This window comes from Formica exsecta, unplaced genomic scaffold (assembly GCF_003651465.1).
Source record: "Formica exsecta isolate Colony F162 unplaced genomic scaffold, ASM365146v1 scaffold444, whole genome shotgun sequence".
NCBI lineage: Eukaryota > Metazoa > Arthropoda > Insecta > Hymenoptera > Formicidae > Formica > Formica exsecta.
This window is the reverse complement of record NW_021851677.1, coordinates 175,381-200,992: the sequence shown is the minus strand read 5'-3', so window position 1 is coordinate 200,992 and position 25,612 is coordinate 175,381. Positions and strand designations below refer to the sequence as shown.

General features: G+C 40.8%; 1 protein-coding gene across 1 annotated transcript in view; it reads right to left on the bottom strand.

The window, feature by feature from the left end:
- LOC115240704 (tyrosine-protein phosphatase Lar-like) overlaps positions 1-25,612 on the bottom strand; it is a 294,948-nt gene that overhangs the window by 125,442 nt on the left and 143,894 nt on the right. The window contains 3 exon segments of the mRNA XM_029816013.1: positions 5,157-5,315; positions 6,271-6,402; positions 18,749-18,787. Coding sequence (XP_029671873.1) covers positions 5,157-5,315; positions 6,271-6,402; positions 18,749-18,787 — 330 coding nt within the window.

Sequence of the window (25,612 nt, the reverse complement as noted above, 5' to 3'; positions counted from 1 at the left end):
TTCATAAGAATAATAAAAAAAAGGTTTTTTGAGAATCAAGATTAGAAAAAAAGAAAGAGAAAGATGCAAACACAGATAATAAAAATTAATTTATTAGAAATGGACTTTAGACAAAGAATATTCAGTCATGAAAATTAAAAACTTGTGGTAAATGATAATTTTTTTATCCGAAATTTTTTCATTAAAAAAAAGAATTATTATAAATCTAGATTAAACAAAAATCTAGATGTAAAAAGTGGCTAGTTATCTCGTTTAAGCAATTTGCAATAAACTTCTTAATCTGGCAAGATTGCTAAAGTCTAAAAAGGAATAATTTGCAGAAAAATAAGAAATTTAAATGAATATTACAACGTCTCATTAAAATAATGCCCGCTGTTATCGCAACGCATCGATCCTCGCAATGTAACGCTCTCTTAATTACCGCTCTGCGAGCTGCGGCAAAGCGGAAGAAATAAGGTAACACACAGTGCGCGTTTCGCCATAGAGCCATTGTTCATTCGTTATTTGCGTCTGTGCAGGATTTAACGCAATTTCCATTCAGAATACCATCGACCGTTCATCGCATTCTTACATCGGGTGTCGATTGTACAATAGCAATTAAAACAGTATCGTTTTCCGCTTCCGTTGATTCAGCGGTCGACGACATTCCAAAAAGAATTATTTCGCGATAGTGTTTCGGAAAGAGAACGCGAAAGGGAGATGAGGCGCGAGAGTAATTCCCATCGAACTTTCGACGTTTCAATGCGGAGAATGCAGAACGAAGTGGATAGTTCGCTCGACACGGCTACAAGAACCAAAGACGCCACTTAGTCCTCGTGCAAATTTAATTCCAACTCGCTGCAGGGGACGCAAAATTGGGGCAGCATCATCAGGAGGGTTAATATACTTTGTGCATTTAGCGGTAGAGCGCGATGAATCGCCCCGGGAATGAAAACGTGACACGACACACAATCCCGCCTTTAACATTGCATGACTTTCCCTGCAACGAAAACGCGAGAAAACGAGAGAATTGTCGGATCTTCCATTTGCCGTCGAAACTTACGGAGCTTTCGGACGTGCGTTGTTTTGCTCGCACAAGGGAAACATCGATCCAAGAACATGTCACTGGAAAACGACATTATCCCGTCGAGAGAAACGCAACCAATAATTCAACAATCTGTTTTTGTCGTGCACGCGCAAGAACTGCAGCCGCGTTTCGGGGAATCCTAAAGCGAGGAATTGCCGTGTCGCCATCACGACAAATTCTCACGTAAATCGTGCAAATTTTTATTCTATTACTTGTTGGCGCGCAATTACCGTTGTATTAAACTCAGATATTATTTAATGTTCTTGCTCAAAGAACGAATTTAGGTGTTGCTCTTTGACAAAGTTAATAGATTTGTATCAATAAAAACGAATATGATTTGAATAGCAAAATAACTTTTATTCCTTGAAATAATAAAATTAAATATCTTGTCTTTGTTAAAAGAAAATGTAAGTTGCTTTGAGAAAAATATAAATTCAGAAAATATATATCTATATGTATTAAAAATTAAGGTAAAGAAATAATTTATTATTTTTTATTTATGTTATGCTTGTGTTATTATAATTCTATTTCTTGAAATCTAACTTTTTTTTTATCAAGATACTTACAAGGTATTATTTTGCCATTGAAGGTGTATTTTTATGATTTCGATAAGATTGACAAATAATTCGCGATGCTGGTGCGATCCCGGATTACGATAGAGAGCAGACACTCGGAATAAAACCGCAACGATAACAAGAAGCCAGTACGATGCTCCCGGCCACGTATCTCGAAATGGTTTTCAGATTTTTGCCGTAAGAAAGAATGGTAGTGCTACAAGATGGAGGAAAAGAGAAAGGATATTCTCATGAAAATTCTACTACGGCAATGCGGGTGTTTCCCGTAATGTCTGTTGATTCTTATATTATATCCGATGTTTCTGGCGCATCACATCGCATTTGCACTAGTTCTCCTAGTGTGGTTTTATAAGCGTTCAATTTGTTCGATACAGACACGAGATGCGATGCAATTATCGAAAATATGTTATTATTATATTTTATCAAAAAATATTTTTAAGACAGAAATACTTTGATAAACTTGTAAATTTTATTATAACAAAAATAACTTATTATACGATATATATATATATATAGAGCGCGCGTAATATCATTTCCGATGCAGCATTATCGAATAAGCGACGTAAAAGAATGTGTATTTTTGAAGTATGACAAATTAAACAAATAAAGCAGTAGATGGTCGGTCAATATTTCCATTTATCTGACTAATCGTTTGCGCGTTTTTGTTTTCTGTATATTCGCGTATCATATAACCACGCGATCGTTACGTCATTATATCATTACATGCCTCGGCTAACAATTAATCGCATTATCCGAATGAGGCTTTACCGCGAGCTTGCAGGTATTTATCGTATCAATGGATTGGATAACGAAGTTTGTGTGGTATACGTACAGCAGGGGGTCGATATGGCTGACATGAGCTTACGTGTGGCGATAAATAGGGTAGCACATAGACTTTGTGAAAATATCGCTTATCAAGAATATTGTTTCATTTTTTAAACAATTTTTATAATTAAAAAACTTTGCTTAAAATATTGGATAATCGTTTCTAAAAGTTTTTTATACGAGACGTAAAAATAGTCTCCACGAAAAAAAGGAAGCTGTGCTTCAGCAATTTTGCGACACATTAGAAAAATGTACAGACAAAAAAAAGCACACGCGCACGTTACCGAGAGTCAGCGATTAGTCGGGTGAACTTTCAACGAAAAAATACGTGTTTAGCTCTCGCGTTTTAGCGTGCAATTAGCGAACATGCTCGGCGATCACCTCTTTTCATTGCGCACAACTTTAATTTGGCCTTTAATTCAAGAATACATAGGCGAAATTAACTATGTGTTTTGTCAAAAGTTTTTTTCGCCCTTTAAAAAAAAATCTTTCGCATACAGCAGGCTAGGATAAGAGCGTGAATTATTCTTAACGTAAATAGAAACGCGAAGCAAATGATGTCGCGCATTCGATATAAAATGCATTTTGCTTTGTGAGATGCCTCCGCTGAAATTATTTTCATTCATCAGAAAGCTCGCTCTCGGTCGGTTTGCATTAATGATCCGCAAATAAAATAGGGACGCGAATAAAACGACACGGCGAAAACTGACGATCAATTTAACAAATACTGATTTCACGGTGACCTGCGCACGCGCGCGTACATTATTGCGCCCATGGGAACACGCTCATCTGGCCAGAGAATCAACTTTATAACAAATAAATTGAAATCGTGGCGGAGGTTTCGGAGAATCAAGTGAATATTCGTGATTTATGAGGAACCGTCAGACCGGCTCGCCGGATGCGAGCAGCATTGACAGGAAATGTCCGACAATCGAGTTAAAAAAAAAAAAAGTTCGATGCGCATATTGGATCACCCAGCTTGGCACTATCGATGAACGAAAACAAGACGGAATGAAGAAAGCTGGAAAACGCTACAACGGGAAGGGCAATCGAATGCTTTTTTTCTCTCTTCCATTGCATGCGGGAAGCACGAGCAAAGATTTATCACGGGGCAAAATTAGAATCACATTATAAAACTGGCCGCAAGCCAGTGGCCAGTTAAAATGTTTCGCGAAAGTTTAAGAGATTCTCTTTTGAGAAAAGGGTAAACGATTTAGCGATTTTTTCTTTTTTTATTATGTCTACCATCTGGTCGCCAAAGAGTGGACACCATTAAGCTGCTCGTTCTTCCGTATAAATACCGCGTAATGAAGAAAGCAGGAAGAGAAAATTTCCGTTTAAATTCAAGAAGATTCACCTCGCTATCTATTGATGTAACCAGACAAAATCAAAATTTGGAAAATATTGTAATATATATTTTACTTTTCAATCGTGTATTAATGTGGCTAAAAAAATTTCAAGATTTTAGTTTAAGAGGCAGCGATTAAGGAATGATGTAGTCGAGCGTCACAACCGTGCAAGATTGTCGATTCAAGGATATAAATAACAAATAAATGATGTATACCCATCCACGTCAGCAGACTTAACGTACATTTAAGCGAGGTTTAAATCACTAAATAGTTTCGAAGCCGTTATCCGCGCGACGCAGTCAAACTGCGGGATAGAAAGCTTAAAGCTTCAAACATTACCAAACGGTGGCAGCTGTCCCGGAAGCTTCCTTTAAATATTAAACAACGCAGCGCGACGTCCCCGATAGCGCTAATAGTTATTACGCGGTATCGCCCGGGAAAACTGTTGCCAAGGCAAGTGACTTTGTTATAAAACACAAAACCGTGTGCTCCCTCTCGGCACCGCTACTACCCTTCTCGCTCTACCAGAAGGATAAAACTAGAACTTTCCGCCGTGCCGTGTAACGTAGTCCTTTTGAGCATGAGCTTGCTGACGAAAATTATGCTCAGGCATGTAGTTTCGAAATAAGGATGCTTTCTTCCTTCTTTCATGCGGTGCCATCGTAAAAGCAAAATTTTACACGACAAGGTTGAGTGATACATCTCTTCGCGAATCCGTGGCATAAAAATTGTTACGTTTTATTTATTTCTGGAAAATCCTTGCTGCATGCTTTCATACTTGCAGAGGATTCTATTATCTATGTGCTTGCTTTGTTTACAGAAGTAATCACAATTATCGTAATAACAGCGCCTCTTATGTTATAATATATTCCTCGATGTAATATATATACTTTGCAAACTTTCGCGACTCGTCGCATATTGCAAAACTTCTTATATAACTTTCGGGTAGACCAATATACATTCGCAGATTTTTAAGCAAACAAGAGACAGATTTGTGCGCGTAGGAGAAGAATGGTTGAAAGATTGAATTTATGATTGATTTTATAAGTAAAATAGAGTTTGAAAGAAACGTTTGAATCTCATTAATAACATTCGTTATTTAATCGAAAAACGCAAGAAAAATAGTAATAATAAAATTAATAAATTTTGAAGACGTACAGATTAACGATCCGTCTTCTTTGTTCTTGTTCTGAATATAGTAGTAGAACTATATATAATTAAAAAGCAAAGCGTTGATTGTAAAAGGCAATTTTCGTTTCGGAAATGCAATTTTCCTCGTTGAAGAATGGAATATTCGCTTGAGATGCAGATGAACAATAATATAATGGCAATCTCACTTACCTTCGTAACCGGTGAGTGTCGCCTCGGCCGAAACAGCGTCACCGACTCCATTCTCAGCTAGGCACTCGTAGACGGTATTATCGCGCCCTGGCTTGACAGGTTCGATCCGCAGTAAAGCACCATTTGCATACTGGTGCACCCCGTAGCGAGACTGGGATTCTGTCGACATAAGACGAAAGATTGAGGCGGACGTATGCGCTCCGTGAAAAGGAATACTCCCGTCATAAAAGGCGAGAGAAAATACCGGGCGCGATCGAGAGCGCGCGAAAATGATCAGCGGTGGCAACGGGCGGACGATTCACACCGGGCCGCGGTATATAAGATCGAAAATTGCGCCGTTGCGGAATCTAATAAAAGGGGGTATGTGTGTCCTCTCTCGTATCCAATTCCGCGGCCCGAGAAATATTGAATGGGAATTGGATCGCGCGTCTGTATAAATTTCGTGAGCGGATGGGGCCCGCCCCTGTTATCGTCTCTCCCCCGCTTCTCCTCTCCCCATCCGCTCGCGCTCACCCCGTGCGAATTGTCCGTCCAGGATATGTTACAAGCGATCGCTAGCCATTATCTCGTCGAATATTCCTCGTCGGATTAGCGAGTCGTCCACGAATGTGAATAACAGATCTGTGATCGCTCGGATACATATATTTCACAGATTAGCTCAAACGTTATGCGTGAAACCATTTTTGAGGAATTATTATCTTAGTAACTCGAGCTAGAAAGTATTTTAACGTCGAGCTGTCGCTTTTGTTATTGGTTGGCGCAAAAATCTCGGTTGAATGAACAGAAACGTAACGAGACCGAGAGTAAGCGGGACGCGCAATAAACGAAAAATGTGGCAGAATGAACGAACGAGACGGTAAAACGGGATGGACGAGAAAGCGGGAGAATCTGGGTTAGAGAAGTTTTTAATTTCGATAGAATTTTTATCCCGTTCATTTTCACCGCGGTGCCCATGTTTCGCATCCCGAGGACGCGCGGGTTATAAATACGAGCGCCAAAAAGCGCACCCTTGGGCATTTTCAACGGATGGGCGGCGACGCGCTTCGCGGACGATGCAAACCGAGATGGAGAAAGAAAGAAAGAAAGAGAGAATCTCGCGAAAACACGGACTTACGTGAAATTTTCTTGCCGTTCTTTCGCCAGTGTATTTGCGGCGGCGGTGCTCCTTCCGCAGTGCAGTAGAAACTCGCTATTCCGCCTGCCTTCACCTGCTGCGACTGCGGCTTCACCAGGATCGTCGGTGGACCTGCGTACAAAAGATCACACGGGATTCTCTGATTAGACTCGGCTCACAATAAAATTATCGTTTGTGCCTATATCGTATAATGGACACGCGGCAAGGTTGCTTTTTCAGATGTATTTTGAGATTTCGTCGCTTCATTGCGTATTTCGCGGAAAAAATAATTTCTTCTTCTTTTCCGTCATTGGAGGATTGGATATGAAAAGGGCTGCAAGTGTCTCTTTATAGTTGATATTTATTAATTCAAAATTTATTAATTTTTTTTATGTATGTATAAATGTATGTAAAGTTTTCATAAAAGGTATAATTACTTCCAGTTTTTCATAATAAAATGTTTTAGATACATTACATACATTTATTAAAAAAAAAAAATAATAATTTTAAATAAATAACATTTTTTTTCCTTTTGCAACTTTTTTTATATCAAATCTTCAATTTCACTTCGTGTGCATAATGAAGAGTTATTAAATTTATGTGTAGTAATGAGAAAGAGATATTTATGCGGAGAACTATATTAACAGCAAGATAAAATGATATAAAATATTAATATTTACTTGAAAAACTAACAAGCAGAAAATGTGAAATTATATTTATATATAACTAAAAATCATATCATTTATTTGCACCGAAAATCATGTAATTTTGTAATAAAGAATCGCAAAGCAGCAGAAAATCATATAAACCTTTCGCCGTTCATGAATATTATGCGTTTTAGCGTTTCTCGTATTAAAATTTAAGTAAAAAGTTCACAGTTACGCTCGCTTGCTCGGCCGGAATGGAAAACGTTAATTTGCAAAGGAAAATTGCAGCCCTCGGTTACGCAGATATTTTCTTTCTAGGTCGGTTCTGCTAAGGTAATTAGTCTTCTCGCAATTCGGGTCATTAGTCTACTTTCCATCATTTAAAATGGCTTTCGTAGATTTTAGGTAAAATGTAAAGGGATAACGTATTGCGTGCGTCGAGTGTCGAGCTTTATGCGGTAGCTGGAAAAAATCTTGATATGCAAAAATGGTCAGAGCTTGACCATCGCGTCGAAAAAAGCAGGATATCCCGGATTTTAGAGCGAGGAATTCGCGCATCTCTCGTAAAAGAATTAAAACGCCGAGAATAACGTTGCCGATAATTGTATCGGGTTCCTGAGCGGGCGCTCGCAGCCTTCTACGAATTAATGTTAAAAATCTGATCTGATTGCACTCGCAAAATTTATACTCGTCGAGCAAAAGCGACGTATCTCTCCCGTCATCGATCGCACGACGCGGCGGCGGCTGCACGAATGCACTGGGCTAGAAGTCGGTGACCGAAATTAGTGGATTTAGTGCAGCGGGAAGTCCAAACTGCCTCCGCTGCTACGCTTTTAACCCCGGGAATAAAGAGACGGCCGGTGCAAGATGGATGGATGTGACGCGCTCCTTTGTCAGACCTGCGCCGCGGCTTTGCTCCGATGTCGTGCGTCCTCCGGAGAGAAAGAGGAAGAGAAAGAGAGAGAGAGAGAGAGAAACGTAAAAGAGAATCGCCCTGGGAAAGGGACGGCGCCTAGAGTTGCGCTATCTGGAGCGGGACTACCGTCGCCGTACTAAATTGGTCTCGGAACTTCGCGATCGTGCCGACTATACGAAGGGGAGAAATCGATGCGTCGTTTATGAGCATTCTTTCCGCAAATTGAGAGTTTGAATAAAAATAAGCACACACTTCGCGAGAGAATGGACAAGTGGCGGCGTCGATAGCGAGAATTTTCAGTCTTATCTTTTTATAGTCAAACATTGCCAAACGTCGGTTCTTGATTGTTTCGATACACCGAAACAACGATTTTATCGCCTATCCCACGACGAGACTAATGGATAATAATAAAATGTGATTTTGGAGCGGGACTACCGTCGCCGTACTAAATTGGTCTCGGAACTTCGCGATCGTGCCGACTATACGAAGGGGAGAAATCGATGCGTCGTTTATGAGCATTCTTTCCGCAAATTGAGAGTTTGAATAAAAATAAGCACACACTTCGCGAGAGAATGGACAAGTGGCGGCGTCGATAGCGAGAATTTTCAGTCTTATCTTTTTATAGTCAAACATTGCCAAACGTCGGTTCTTGATTGTTTCGATAACACCGAAACGATTTTATCGCCTATCCCACGACGAGACTAATGGATAATAATAAAATGTGATTTTCCAGCTGAGGGATGCTAAAAGAATGTTTATCTCGGCGCTGCCGGGCTAATGCTAGCGTTTATACGATCGTTTCACGACCGAAAAATGTCTGTCCGACGAACGTTTACGGGTTGTCCCGGTACGCGATAAACTCGACTTCTACTACTTGCTACCGCGCGGCATCTCCCTCTTTCTAGATCATTAGACATACTTTTACGACGTCGGGGCGCATCGCACGTAGTAAAAAACTTTTTAATCCGAAACGCAACCACTCTGGGAGAGTTTGCGGAATTTCGCGGCTCGCGTGACATTTTATTGCAGCGTTTTTAAAACGGTGACTATCCTATCATAAAATATCATATCATCAAGTGGCACTTTTTATCGGCCATTAAAAGAAGAATGTATTGGAGAAGAACAGCGGTGGTTTATTGCGGTAAATGTTGATGCGATATCTCGCAACTTATAGCAAGTATTTTTTAAATATCTTTGATCCGTGCAGGGCTTTCACTTTCAACGAAAGTAATGAATTAATTGCATCATGGACATTTATATAAAGTTTTAAGTTATAAAAATATAATTTTCTGTGATTCTGTCTCCATCTCTCTTTCTCTCTCCCTCTACAATTTTCATAACTTAAAGATCTTAGAATTGATACAATTATAAAAATAAATGTAAAGTAATACAAATAGGGAAAGGTAAGATAAAAAGAAGTGATCATAAATTATATTATAAAATCATAAGTCAACAGCAAAGCAATTTTCTAAAGTAAGTATATAAGCTGATTTTATAAAAGCAGATAAAATTTATTTTGCGAAGGAAACGGAGACAAGATGTAGCTGAGAAGTGAGCGATAGTTTTCGCGATGAAAAATTAAATTTGCAGAAAAGAGACTCGACGATACTACAGTTAACGGATACGACTACTCTAATCCTGCAAATGCAGTTTGGATGCCGCCGCTTCTCGCACGTACGCGTGCTTCGGTTGAACGCAATTTAAGCTAAATATTATTCCACCAACGCGCACGAGCGCGAAACGCAGGAATTTTTGATCGAATTGCTCATTCGGAATTACTCTTATACGAACGCATTGTACCGCCGTACGCAATTGTCGTTTTACCGGAATTGCTCGTAACAGGTCCATTAGTTGACCATGGTCGCTGCGTACACATGAAATACGTATATATACGCACAACAAGACCGCGACTTACTGTTCTCGCTATGCACCCGTGCTTTTTTATATAATTCGCTGCGATTTTATCTCGTGAACCTATATAATATAACTGTGATATAACTTTCACGCGCAAATGTGTTTATCTACATACGTATAGATAACGCAATCGTTATATCATAATTGAAAAGATTTCGATAAATATAAACAGAATTATAACTCGTGATAACGCAAGTTGAAAAGCTACATTAATTTCATTTTTCGTTTATTCTTATCTTTATACATAATTATATTTAAAAGCATTTGCCGTGGAGTATCGGTTTTGACATTATTATAAAAACTTTAATTATGCATAGTTAATCAATAAAAATGTACAATGCGCACCATACGAAATATCGTTTTCGAACGACCAGAATTTCGGAAAGAGCGATGCCAGATAAATTCCGACGCGGTACCAAATCCATTTCCCAACTGCAACAGTTTTCGATCTTCCGCCGCTAATTGTAAAAGTGACCGGTTGTTCGATTCCATTAAAAGTCGATAAACGGGGAAACATAGAGAGATAGAGAGTAGAAATAGGAAAGGGGTCGTTGACGAAGAAAGATCATCTCTACTACGAATACACGATCTCGATTCTAGTCAGTAATTCAAAACGCGATATAGGTAAAGCCTGCGGGAAACATAACAATGCCAATGAGCAATTTGTTCAATTTAATTGTTCGCGTAATTTACAGCTGTATGCATTTCGCTTCGTTTTACGGGATCGCAATTATTACAATTATTAGTTCTTGCGCAATAATAATTCTGAAATGTGATAATGATATTTGAATCATCTTCCCACATTCTAAGTAAAAATAAATTATATATATATACGATTGTATAAAGTGTGTCTTTACATGTGCAATAACTGTAATTATTAATGCCAAACTAATTTCTGTTTAATTTGAATAGATCGGGAAGAGCGATGCCAGATAAATTCCGACGCGGTACCAAATCCATTTCCCAACTGCAACAGTTTTCGATCTTCCGCCGCTAATTGTAAAAGTGACCGGTTGTTCGATTCCATTAAAAGTCGATAAACGGGGAAACATAGAGAGATAGAGAGTAGAAATAGGAAAGGGGTCGTTGACGAAGAAAGATCATCTCTACTACGAATACACGATCTCGATTCTAGTCAGTAATTCAAAACGCGATATAGGTAAAGCCTGCGGGAAACATAACAATGCCAATGAGCAATTTGTTCAATTTAATTGTTCGCGTAATTTACAGCTGTATCCATTTCTCGCTTCGTTTTTCGGGATCGCAATTATTACAATTATTAGTTCTTGCGCAATAATAATTCTGAAATGTGATAATGATATTTGAATCATCTTCCCACATTCTAAGTAAAAATAAATTATATATATATACGATTGTATAAAGTGTGTCTTTACATGTGCAATAACTGTAATTATTAATGCCAAACTAATTTCTGTTTAATTTGAATAGATCGAAATTAAGCTGATGGACGCACGTACATTCATTGACCACAGTTATATCTAGCACAGATGGCTATTAACCTATTATATTCCAATAATTGATTTATCATATGTGACTGTTAGTTGAAAATATATGTCGTTAATGTAACGGGACATAATCTTTATGAATTTCGGAACAATTGTGGCGAAGAATTAACTCCGCAATATATTTTTGATATAACCAATTGGACCGCGAGCACGAAAATGCGGCGAATATTTGGAGAATAATTTGCTTTAGCCGCTGACATTTATCTATTCAAAATTGTTTCATTCCCATTCTATTTACTTTCCGCGAATAAATCATTTTCAGTGAGACGATAAAAAAAAAAAAAACGCGGTGGAAGCCGATGAATGTGATTTCGACGGAAACGATAAAAGAAAAGCATGCGAGAGAGATGTAGAGGCGCGTTGTCAAGGCGGGAGTAATAGCACGGCTCGAAAAATATTGAAAAAGCTTACACGTGCCCGCCACTCTATCCTTTCCTGAGAGACTCGCTCGGCTGGGTTGCACGCGAGCCGGGGAGTGTACACAAAGATTAAACGCTGGTGAAAATTAGATTGCGAAAAGCGAGGCACGCCGCCGTTGCATCTCGCGAAATGAATGTCGGACCACTTTTAGAGAGAAAGAGAAGGAATGAGGGAGCATTCCGCGGGTGAAGGGAGATGCTTTAGTGGGAATGAAAATACTAGCATAAAACGTAGACTCTTTCAGGACGATTCTTGCGTATCCTCGAAAAGTTATCTGCGCTAATAAAATTCTATGCGCAATATACGCGGATAAATATTTCTCGTCGTGCAATAAAGTTATTTTGCAAATTAAAATTTGGCGTAATAAAGGATATAGATGTGATCGAGCTGAAGAAACACACACACACACATGTTTTGGAATATCTATCTACCGAATATGTAGGTTGTGCACGCTCGCGGTTATTCGACATTCGACACGAATCTTATTGGATACGGCATCGCGTCTCGTAATCGATCGCGATCCGTATAAAAATGCACAAGGGCAATATCTCATACTTAAAGTTTATAGCTATTCGGCACGGGCTCAGATAACTTGGAGAAAAAGTTTCGCCCCCGGTGTCGGCATTACATTTTATAGCCCGCCACGTCGTAATTGAAAAAGTAGCCGATAACGGTGCAATCTGCATGTGATTTGAATAACATTACCCGTTACTGACTACCGAACGTATTATAAAATCGATTCGAGGCTAGCGCGCTCGAGAACTGAAAACGAAAAAAAAAAAAAAAATAAAATAAAATAAAAAAGGAAAGAAAGAAAAAGAGAATTCTGCGAGAGCCATCGGTGGTAATTAATTTATTCGTAGAATCTTCGGTTATCAAAGAGATGATAGAGCGCCGGTTGCTCGACTGATGAGTTGTGCTGATAATGCTTCAATGAATTTCGTCACGTGGTAAATCCCCGAATGGCGCACCCGAGCGAACGGTACGTACTATCGCTAATTAATATCAAAATACGACGTATTAAAGCCGTGATTTTCAGAGCGAAGACTCGCGCGTATCGGAAAACGCGCGCGCGCGCTATAGAAATATTACTGAAAATACGCGGCAATTACATTAACGCGTTTCCCGCGGGCTGTCGAGGGCGAGTTTTGGTGGCGGTGAATTGCGAAACGAATACGGGATGCATTTAAACGGATTCTGATATATACGCCCGGGTCCCTAAATAACACGTAAACGCGGCGCGGCGTGGCGTACGCAGGGCTCATTTATGGAAACGAAGCGGGGCGGTAATTACGGATCGGGAGTCATTTCGGGCTCGCCGGTACTAGGACCGAATTCGAAAGAGGACGCGGGGATTCCACGGCGAGTCGCACGAAATTTCGTCTGTCCATGTCCGTCGGGTCGATACGCCGTGTGTGCAATTTCCGATGCAGGGTCGTCGCGCCGATGCCATCTCGCTCTCACTCTGGCTCGCTCGGCGTTGATTGTAAACGCGGCCATTTATATATGCCCGTACACATATATAAATACATGTACACATACGTGCGATGAGGTGGCATCAACCAACGATGATGTTCGCGGGATGAAGGGCGACGTACAAAGGCGAGACGGCCGTAGAGAGGGGAAAAGGTACGGGATGACGATGCGCTCGATAGGCAAATGCACATACGCGAATGCGTATAGGTTTATCATAAATAATTGCGCCAGCCTTATTCGCATTTTGGTATCGAAATCCCAGACTCGCGCTCTCTCTGCCCGACCATGCGTACGATCGCGTTACCCTCCCTTCGCGTTTGGCCGCACGGCAAATATTAATTTAATTTAAATGGGTTTCCATCCACATACGCGGTGCTCTTCTGCGTGCTGACGTGTACACATTTCAAACCTGGCAGAGATAGGTAGGTCGAGCGCGGCGTAAGGTCGAGTTTGTGTCTCGTTACTCGAATATAATGTGTTAACAACGTTGAGTGGAATCTGGTCGGGTTAAAATATTGAAAATTTTCCGCCGTTTTCGTTGGAATAATATGAGAAAATATGTGCGTTTATTTAAACGAACATTGAACGAAGCAAATGTAATTAAACAGAAATTTATATAAAACGAAGTAAAAATATGACCGTCCATGTTTTTCTTACAGTCGGTACACTTATACTTTCCAATTTGTATTTTAGGATAAACGTATTATTCATGTCAATCAAAATTTGTATGAGACATAATTCGCGTAACGAAAAAGATCAAATATACAATAAGGAGCGAATCAAAATTCCACGATTAAACAATTCCCGATTGGTACTGAGTTAGAACGATCAAAAATAGATGTTAAATAAATGTAATTTAAAAATACAAATGCGCGATATTTTATTTATTCGCACATTAATGATCTATAAGTATAAAATCGACATAGAATACTTAAATTTAAATAGAATATCTAAAATTGGATCAAACTCTTTTAAGAATAGTCTCATCTCTTTTCTTATCATACAATTCGAAACTAGCTCGACTAAAACACTTTCGTGGTATAAAAAAATGTATACTAGAAATATTTTCGCGAATTTAAAAAACATGTTCGAGACTATTTTCATCGCTTTTAATTAAATTAACGTTAAATCAGATACGAGAAAATTACGTACACGTTTCTTTCCTATTAAAGACGCGATAGTAGCCTCCTATATTTCACCAGTCGCTAAATATCATTCCGTCAACTGATCGTTTCAAGATTTTAATATAGGACGGCGTATATAACTCTTCAAATTGAATCACGATATTTTTTTTTGACACGGCTTGTACAGCTAACGAGGGGTCGGCCGCTCTCGCGGTTCCACGGCGGACGTCGCACGGTCGGAAAAATTGCAATTTATTCTCCTATGGAATTAAAGCGTCCATTACAGCGGAGCTTCCTATCCGCCCAGCGGCGCCGGGGCCCGGTTACTCTCCTATCCATCGCCTGGCGTCGTGGGCACTCTAAAACCCCTTTCCGCCCGACGCTTCCGTTCGTTCTTTCCGCCAGCGATAAAGTTACGTTCCTGAAAGAAGCGAACGTAGAACCGACTCCGTCGACGCCAGGCGCGATTTGTCAACCGGGGATTATCCGTTTTCCACGTTCCTTTAATGAGATAAACAACGATGGCGGAAAGGCGCGCCAAATAACGGTGATGGGGGGGAAGGGAAGAATAATTTCCACGGCGACACGAAAAGACACGACGGAAGATTCGTTACTCTTCCCGCGCCAGGTGCCTTCTTAATTTATTCACTCGCTCCTTTCACCAGAAAGAAATGAATACAGTCGCGCAAGCTTTGACATATACTCCTACGAAACGTTCTTTTTTACACTTGTGCGACTTTATCACCGACAACTCGAATAATCGTTTACTATTGCATTTTATTGCGATTTTTTTCTACACGATGTATTCTCTCTTTTTTTTTAGGTCCTTTTCGCGTTTTCGAACAAGGATTCAAATTTCGATCTCTGTGATTCCGATATTGTATAATTACATTTCGTTATCGCTGACCAAACGAAATTCGACAAATTGGTATACCGAATGCACGACTTTCAAATTCAACAAAAACGATGTTTGCATCCAAGTATCGCTTGGGCAAGCTGCATGAGATGATACAGCAATAGGCGCTTCGATACGTATGCAAAGCGAATGCGTTTAACCAACTTCTCGCCGAGAATTTCCATTAGTCAGAAATGGAGGGGACGACAGCCCTGTAGAGTAGAAACTCACACGGGGTAGCTGACGGGCGGCTGACGGGAGCGGAGGGGTGCGATACTAGCTTGTTTTGGAGATGCCAAGCCGTCGAATGATTTCGAATCAACGCGTCTGGTAGCGCGTATAATTCAATTTGAATATGTATACGGAGCCTGCGGCGCGAACGGGCCGCGCGCGTACATCCGCGTTCCCATCGGCGCTCGCGTAATTCCCGCATATATATATATATATATATATATATATATATATATATATGTATATTGTATATACCCGCGCTTCTCGCTCACGTAATATAGATATTACCGTGGAGTCTCTCCCGCCGCTTCTCTCGTCGCGCCATGTCTCATGTCGTTTCTTTTTCATTTATACACCTCGCCATCTACCCTGTCTCTCGTGCGCGCTTTCCGTGACGTGTCGGGGGGATGGCAGGAGATGCGCGCGTTCGCATCCATCGAGGATGGATCATCGGTTACCGAGCACGTTCGCCGGGATACTTTAATCTTTCTCTCTAACGCGCGCGATAATACACGCCCGCGCATCGAAGATACGTCTATAACGCGTGACGCGGAGACGCCGCCTTGAATTTTTATTTTTTCCCTCTCTCGCGCCGGGTTCTCGGGAAGGAGGAGGCTTTCAGGCAACATCACAAGGGATTTCTTTACGAGCGGCGAAACGCTGATGGCGGCTACGGTGTCGGACAGAGACGAGAAAGAGAGAGAGAGAGAGAGGAGCACAACCCTCATGTGTCGACCGACTATTCACCCTTGTCGTAAGAGCGTCTCTCCGCTATGAGATATGTAAGTCTGGGGGTTGGTGCGGTTGTGCGACGCGAATGGCAACGAGCCTGCGCTGAATTTATGCAGATGTATGCCGGCAATATTCTAAATAAGTAGGTAGGTACACTCCCCCATCGCAGCCGTGCCCCGCAGCACCGGATCCGACGTCAGCAAATCCGACCAACCAAACGCGACTCACCGCCACACCTTTGGTCCATTGTAAAATCGCGGTGCTGGCGACGACGCCACCGCGGCTGTTCTCGTGATAACGTCTCGACGTCTTCGGCGCAATTAACGTTTCTTAGCCGCGCTCGCGTTTCTCCGAGTGTCCCGACGCCGACGACGAAGACGACGCCGACGATGCTTCTTGCGACACCCGGGGAGAACAATTCAAGTTCCAGCGGGAGAGTCTCCTCGATTCGACGGACTTGTGAATATTCACGAAATCCTGTCGCGCGCGTTCGCGGTTGTTCTTGAATTATCTAATCTCGAAATAATACATGCGCTTATTTATAATAAGCTAAATTGGGATTTCCTTTTTTTGTCAGTTGTTCATATTGAATATTACATATCATATTGAAAATTGACTCTCGATAATAATTTTATCAGTTTTCTATAAGAAATATTTATGAGTGACTTGATTTAAATATTTTTATCATTCCATCTTAGAACATCTATTTTATAATCAAATAAAAAATAAATGCGAGTCTTAACATCAATAACGTCAGCACGTAGCTTCTGTAAAATCTTTCACTCTATATACTCGATATAATATATATAATAAAATATAACTCAATTAAAGAAAAGAAGTATTATATAATGTACTTCTAAATCTTTATCTCATTAATTCTTCTTTCATATTACTTCACATGTTATTTTTCTATCATTCCATTGTACATATTACATTTACTCAATAGCCAATCATGACACCATCAAAAATTAAAATGTCCAACTTTACTTTTAAATTGTCAATATTTATCGGACACTGTGCTATTTATTGAAAAGAGTGTCATTTGATTCTACTTAAAATAATCTATTCTCGTCATTAAACCTTTCCCGTTTCTTTAACTCGCTGTCGTTTAGAAACTCATAAACGGTGCCCTTAACGGCGTCGAGGGTCGAATAAGATGAAGGGTAATGCTTCGATGAATTTCGGCGGTCGAGTGCACTCTTGTCGAGCGATGAGAGGGCAAGGACGACTTTCAATTTACGCAAGAACCACCGCGTCACGTATGCGCATAGATTAGTAGGTCGCTCTGCGACGAGCACGGGGCGACGTAGATGGTAGACGTAGCGCCCTAATCAGCACTTGGCGTTTTAACGCGGTTAATTGCGCTTCAATTAGCCGGGGGTCGTGCCCCCCCCCCTCCCCCCGTCGTCCCTTTCCCCTACCGGGAGAACTTTCTTGCTCCCGTCGTTGCTCGCGCGAGCAACGCGGAGGAACTTTCGCGATCGTCGAGCCGTAGCGTGCAATTAGGTGCAAAGTCTCGTGCATTAAGAAGACCGGCAAGAACCGTTAAAAGACATTGCCGGCAGAAGATTAGTCGACGATAACGTCGGAGTTACATTGCCGTTAAAGCGACGCATTAGCGTAATGCTCGAGTGTGTTATTTTTCTCCGGAAAAGAGACGGTATCTCGCTCTCGCTTCTCGTTATGCGTGCGCCGTTATTTCACTCGGCGACTATTACGCGAGGGTTGAAGACGAGAGAACGTGCGAATGGAGGAGACTCGCCCCGTAAAGTAGACGCGAGAAATTATAACGCGTAATCGTTTGGTCGCACGCAACGTCGAAGCGAAAAAGGTGATCGAAACGAGGTCTACGAAATTCGCCTTCACGCGTCGTATTATATAACGGACCCGCGCTATCGACTGCGGAATAAATCACAGAATCAATTCTGATACACACCGGGTGGCGCCATAAATAAAAGTGCGGGACGCCAGAGATACCGTGCCGTAGATCGCGGTGTGTCTGTACGTATATACCAGGTCGAAGGGCGACGGAAACAAATGACAGCGCATAAGCGGGTGGAAACACTCGAAAGTCGGTTGTTGCCGCGGTGGCCGACATAGCGGTCGCACAGAATTTGAAATTCAAAGCGTCCGGGAAAAGCTGGCCGATAACAGGAAAAGGGAGACAGATAGAAAGGTAGAGAAAACGATAAGGAGAGAGAAAGAGAAAGAGAGCGCGCGGAACGGCCGCGGGACCGGGGCAAAAATACACATTAGCGGATTTGAAATTTAGATACCGGCAGCTCTCACCGAAATTGAGTAGTTCGTGCTCGAAAACAGGCCGATTTACGAGCCCGTACGAACGCGTGTCTCGAAACGCGATCCTGAGCCTTGATCGATGTTACGTGCGCGCGCGAGGTCCACTTCTTTTCTGACCTCGTTCCCTCATCGTGCACGGAGAGTGTATTTTTGCCAACGAGCCGCGCGTACACGGGTCCACGTTCGTTACTTGTTAGTTTACGTGTGCGCGAGCGCGAGCGGCGCCCTAGATGTTGGCCGCACGGATAACATCGGACCGCTCCCCCGCGCTCGCCACCCCATGCATTGTTTGTACTTACTTGTCATGTACGTGATGTATTGCGAGTCGCTGATGTTTCCTGAAAGAAGCTCGTTGAGTCAAGTCGTACGTAAACGTCCCGGCAATGTCTTACGAGCCCAGACACGGCACGTGCCGTGCATTGATACATCTTACAATTAATTTCGGAGATACAAACACCATGACATCGTTTCTTGTCGATATATAAAGCGTCGAACGAATGATTTTATTCGTCTAATTATTCTCTCATTCGTCTCATTCTAGTTCGCGCGATGAGGCATACAATGCAATCTTATCGTCAACATTAGCGCGTGGATTCATTTCAGCGCAGAATCCTAAAGTTTTTACGTAAATAAGGTAAATAATATTGAAAGTAGCGTGCTATATATTTTTCACCGCATTCACCGTCACGAGTATTTATATCCGACCAAGTTCACAATAGAGTGGGAATATACGTGAAGCTTCCGATATCGCTCTCGAATTTCATCGCCATACTACGTCGTCTTCGGAGCCACGAAGGCATGCCATCGACACGCAACTCGCATCCCTCGATAATACAGTCGCGCTCTCGAGAGATCCAGTCGATCTTCACCGACTGGAATATTCGCGTGTGTAAAAGCATCGGGGCATGGCACGAACCCTTAGGAGCACGAAAGGGAGGCGGAGGAGGCGGGGTGGTTAGGGGCATTTGGTGGTTTGTGAGCGACTTGGTTGGCAGCTGTCGTGAAAGCTCTCTGTCGGAAAAGCGTGAAAGCGCAAGATATTGCCGTGCGCATGCATTCCCGTTCGCGGAATATAACGAGTCGCCGTCGTCGATGGCGATCACGATATTTTTATACTCGATATTTAGTATTCATTCTTGTATGGTCTCGTTCCCTTCTGTTCGAGCGAGAATAAATGAATCGCTAATGGCGCGCTTTAAAATTCAAAGTATCCGCGCTGCGCGAGAAATTGCAGAAAATTATAACGTCTTGCCAAAATTATACGAAGAGAATCGCGCGATCCATTTCTATTTTGTGGCTAATGTTATTATATAGTATTATCTATCACAGGACATTTTCATCATTATTATTTATTATTCTATAAATATGTTTGGAGACCAAACATCTTATTTTTGAAATAGAGATATCGAAGAGATCAATACTCATTATATTATTAGAAAAACCTCTAGCGAATTAAATATAACATATTATTTTTACATTGATTTTTATTCTGTACTCTGCATATTTTATTATAAAATATTAACAATATATTAATTAAAATAATATTAAGTAGCATAATTAATATTTATAAAAATTCGATATTATTTTAATTCACTTACCAAATAATAAATAATCTTACGCTCATTATTGGTAGAGACAATTGTTCTTGATTGAAAAATTTATTTGCTATGTTAGAAAGCTTTTGTGCTTCTCTTCGATTAAACCTGTCACACGTGCAATATAATAATATTCCAAGATATGTAATCTATATACAATGTCACTGTCGTGATAAAGCGAATAGGTTCCTTCATGCGTGAAGCTTCTCACAGCAAACAAGCGGATGCATTTTGAGATACGTCGCCATTTTGGTGCGCGCGTTAACCTAACCACTGTTATTCCGTCTTGTTTGCGGAGCTCGGCGACGATATGTCGCATGGTCTCATCGTCGAAGATTCCCCGAATAGAGCGGAATATTAATTTGGCGAGACTGTGCGCGCGCTTGCACGCGCGAAAGAGAAAGACAGAGGGAGGGAGGGAGAGAGGGAGGAGGCATCGGCACGTTGCCTCTCATCTCTTAAGCGGGCCCGGTAGATGTAAATTAACTTTGAGAAACAATCTTGTCGTTAACTCGGCGTATAATAACGCGGGCATGATATCGCTTTGCTCCTACTATATCGCACCCTCGCTCTGCCACCGAGATACCTTCTTACCCCCGTTCTGTACAACACGCGGTATACATACGCAGCAGCCCCCGATCACTCTCCCCACTGACATCCAAGTACTTAAGGCGACACGTTTTATCATGTCTCTCATTCGTTCGCGATACAACGCCATCCTCGCGTAATAATCCTCGGCCATCCTTCTTCCGTTCCTCCCTGGCTTGACCCCGAAGTTTATATCTCGCGATTATTCATCCGCCGCGACAGGCCTGATCCCGCGTATTTTCCTCGATTTTTACATAGTCGCTCTTTAACGACGCTCATTAAACTTGCCGTCTTTAATAAAATCGAGGCAACGCGACGACCCGTTCTCGATAAGCGATCATTATGTTCCTTTTATATTCGCGAAACGTAAATAAGTTTGCGCAAGGAGAATGGAGAGGTGGAGGTGACAGGTAGAATTATGCGCCTGAATATTGTCAGTGTATCAGCGACGGGTTCCCATAGCTATAATACGCGAGATTATTTCTCCGATCGTAAAAAGTTACGTGTCATGGTCTTACACGTTCGTACGACAGGCCCGTTGTGAGACGCGAAAATTACTGCCGCCGCTATAGCGAGAGCTCCTTTTTTATGATGGATATCAGAAGTGTCGAGCACACAAGTGAGGAGTTTATATATTTTCTCTTTTCATCATCTCTCACAAGTTATTATTTTTAATATACATGTATAAATACAATATAACAAGAGAGAAATTGTGCATATTTTAATAATTATAATTGTTGGATTAATTCGACGAAAATGAAATCTGTATTGGATAATCCGGGAGAAATTTTGCACGTTCAAAATTTCGTAAAATTTAAATGTGCATTCTTTGTAAAGAGTACGATCGCGGTATCGAATAAACTCTGAGTAAACAATTGAATGTACCAGTATGAGAACTTGAAAACCGCCGCATAACGTGCATTTTATAATTAGTTCCCCTACCGCGGACTAACATTAAATTAATGCCAGCCCTCGACGTCATGACGAAGTTACCGTACACGGTACCTTGCAAGCGCGATACGTCACACCGTTGGCAGAGGAAATCCATGCGGGCTAGTGTAATGTGAATCTATTACTCAACCTTGTGCGTCTCGTTATCGTGAATTACCATGCGTCGTCATCGAACCTCGATGACAAAGATATCTTTGCAAGATATCTCGCGGCTCTCTGAAAGATATTTACTCATCCGAAAAAAGAAACTCGATAAACGTTGGATTTTTTTAAGGACGATGAATCGTATTTCAATTCGTGTTATACTTTATATTATTTACTTTGTAACACAGGTGAGATAAGTCTATCTCTGACAGGCGTCTTCGATTGGAAATAAAGATTGTCGATAATCGCATCGTAAATACACTCGAGGTTGCAAAGTTTGCGGGTCATCGCAAAAAAGTCGATATTTAGGGGAAGAACGCCGACGAAAGAAATGTTGGCGAGTTCTTATGAATGTATGTGCGTGTGTGGCTCGTTGTATATATATTTAAATGGGTCTACCATATCTGCGCCATTACCGTAAATGCATGTTGGCATCGCGTACTCGGCGATCTGTATATAACTGACCTATATACACACTGCCGCGATCCATATCGCGATCACGTTTATATGCGCATTCGATCGTATTTTCATGCGAGTCGATCGCGTCCCGTGCACAAAAGCGAATTACCACCTGCGGCTGAAGAGCGAGAGAAAAATAGGTTTCCTCTCGAGATCGCGATGATTTCCAGGGCATAGAATTTAACAAGGTCGAAAACTTATTCTTAAAATCCGCGTTCGTTCCGAGGATTCCGCAAATTCAGGCAATCGACAACAGGAATGCTTCGCTGCATATTAACAAGAGTATGTGTGCGTAGATGCGATTTTTATTATCACTCATTCCGCGCGGTCCCTTCCTCTCATCATTCGCATTCCGGGCTATCGCACCGTGCATTCACGCACGGTCAAATTCCTATTGATTCGGTGTGCAAGCGAATAAGGATCTATCTTAAGAAGCAAACCGTCATCACTTGCGCTGGCAAAACTCAATATAGATGACGAGGGGGAAACATTTTATGGCGCTTAAGACTCGTGACACTCGCTAAATCGCGGCTAAGCTACGATATTACATTATTGCAGGATGTGCGCGAGTACTTCATATTGTCTATATAAAATGACTCTTTATGTTTTTTACCATATAGCATTACGAGACTTCATTCAGTTAAACGCATAACGCGTTTATTAAGATTTAATAATTCGATAATTAGAGAGGAAACGGCTTGTGAATGTCTAGAATCTCAGAAACGCAATAAGTATCCTGAATTAATTCGGTGATGCCATCGACCGCGACGCCATCGAGTTTAATGGCCGGCATTCTGATTTCGCGCGCGCAAGTTTATAGGATCAGTTTCTCATGGGGCCAGTGATGTACATCGTTGGCGAGCGCGGCAAAACCACGATCCTGGCCGCGTAAATTTACCTATTGCGTTCAATACTTCTTAAACTACGCGGCAGTTTTGGTAGTTCAATTATTCAATAGTCTCGGGATACCCAGAGGAGACTAAAGTATGACAGTGCGCACAAATGTCATTTTACATTTGTGATTACGCAAATTGCCGAACTATTGTAAAAATGAGAAAAAGAGAAAGAGATTTAATTTTTTATCTTTAATATTTAAAATTATATAAATTACAATATTCTTTTTAGATATCAATATTTGATCTTATCTCAATGTATCATTCGATAAATTTGTCTGATAAAAACTAATCTAATAAGAAATGGCATTGCATAAAAAGCGAAACATATACAATTCTCAATAAACATCAATATAAAACTAATATGATTAATTAGAACATCGATGGAATCGGATTTTTTTTTATTTACATCTTACATTAAGATAATTAATCAATTGACAATGAGATATAATATTATCAGCGAAACTGAGTAATGTGGTATATACGACGTGGTACGTACTTCCTTCACTCCCCTTAATTTCATTGGCAATATTCAGATCTTCGCGAGTTCATGAAATCCCATCTATCCCATCTCCCTATTCCTCTTTCTCGCTCTCTCGCAATTGCTATGCCAAAGTTTCAAATTAATTGACGTTAAACCTGCTTCGTGGCGCTTCAGATATGGTGATATGCGATCAATATAAACCGATATATTACGAATGCATCATACAAGAGATGACTTGTTTGTTAGTTCATAACACCCGAGTTTATAAATCCGCGCATTTATATCTATTTTATGACAGATTGAGAACTTTAGAAGCTCTAAGCAAAATAGCATTTAGAGACTCTGCAATGCAGAGTTATAAAAAAATGTTTTACTTAAAAAAGATTCCCATTCTTTAAAAATTCTTTCATCGCAAAATAAGCATTTTATTTTTTTGTAACACAAGATGTTTAATATAATATACGCAAACATTTATATTTTTAAAAGAGAAATAGTTATAGGCTTATAAAACGAAAGATATTGCAGCCTTTTGAGACAGAGGCCCTAAGCGATCGTTCAGATCGCGCTTATCGGGAAATCCGCATTATATTTACGATTCCCAGAATATAAAGTTAATAATGAAATAGTGATTAATCTATCCGAGTGTACCTAGCGTTTAATATTTCGAGATGCCGTAATCTTCGTCACAAGGACGGATTTCGTACGGGATTCTATACATGATGTCCTTGGATCGTGTCCGAACATTGGTAGGCGAGACAGTCGGGTCCGGATTTCGTGAGCGAGACAAGGATATACTGATTTCAATTGTCGTCGCCGACCGTCGTAGACGTCGACGTCGTTGTCGGCAGTTCCACGCTTCGAATGGGCCATCTCTGCTATCCCGGACCGCTAAGAGGGTGGAATTGATTAAATAATTGGCCCCTTAGATCGGGCGGCTAGTTTCTGGAATGAATACGCTGGCGCCCGGCCAAATCCCGACTTGAACTCCCGAGGAACGCAAGGAAGAAGGGGATGAAACCACCAATCCGAACAAAGTGCCGCGAGGACAGTAGATGGCTTAATAATGGTTTCGATTGGAAATGGGAAATCTGCTTGTCACATCGGTTATTAGTTTCGAGAAGTTAGCACCTTTTCGGCAATACCTATGCCATCATATGTGTCAAGTTTCTAATTTACGGAATAGTTGGATAAAATTAGCCACGGAATATCGATTAATAGAACCGCGATTCTAGAATAAAAAGAGAAAGAGAGAAATCCATATAATATCTTCGTTTTTCGCTTAACTTGACTGACCTCCTAGTAAATTTGCAACTCTATATATATTTAGAGAGAAATACAGAGATTCACATGTAATTTCTTTCTGCGATTGCACACGAATCTAAAAAAAAATCTTACATTAAGGAATCTCACCTACCTTTGCCAATTTTTCCCCACAATGTGGTACGTGTATGTTCGAAAAACAAAATATTTTTCTTCAAAATAAAATATATTTCTTTGAGAGAGAAAAACAAAATATACGAATCGAGTTCGAGAGTAATCGATAAGTTGCAGCTTGCGAGCACGTTGCACATTTCCGCGGTTTAATACAATACCTATTTCGCTTTCTCCTTTTCTTTTTTTATAAAGCTGAAACACGATTTGCCAATCAGATAATGCTAATGTGTGCGCGACCTACTGGCATGAGTCTGTAATTTTATTTACCCGACAACCTTGTCAAATGGAGTATTTAGCCAGTGTATGTATGCGGGACAATACGGTATGTTGATGTTTCTAAAAGACTTTAAGACTTTGCGTGATATTCCTTTCAGAAACGCATTCCAGATGATAATAAACATACGATTAAAACGATTCTGTCGGCTAAGTCGTTCTACAGTTGATAGAGCTAATTAGAGTTCCAGTTTTAAGGCTTGTTATATTATAATGTCATTTTATTAATCAAAAATGCCAGTCAAACTTTTCTTGCACTTGAATGGTATCTATGATACTCTATTCATATCTCTTTGATTTATTTATATTACATGATTATGCACACAATTATATAAAGTTATA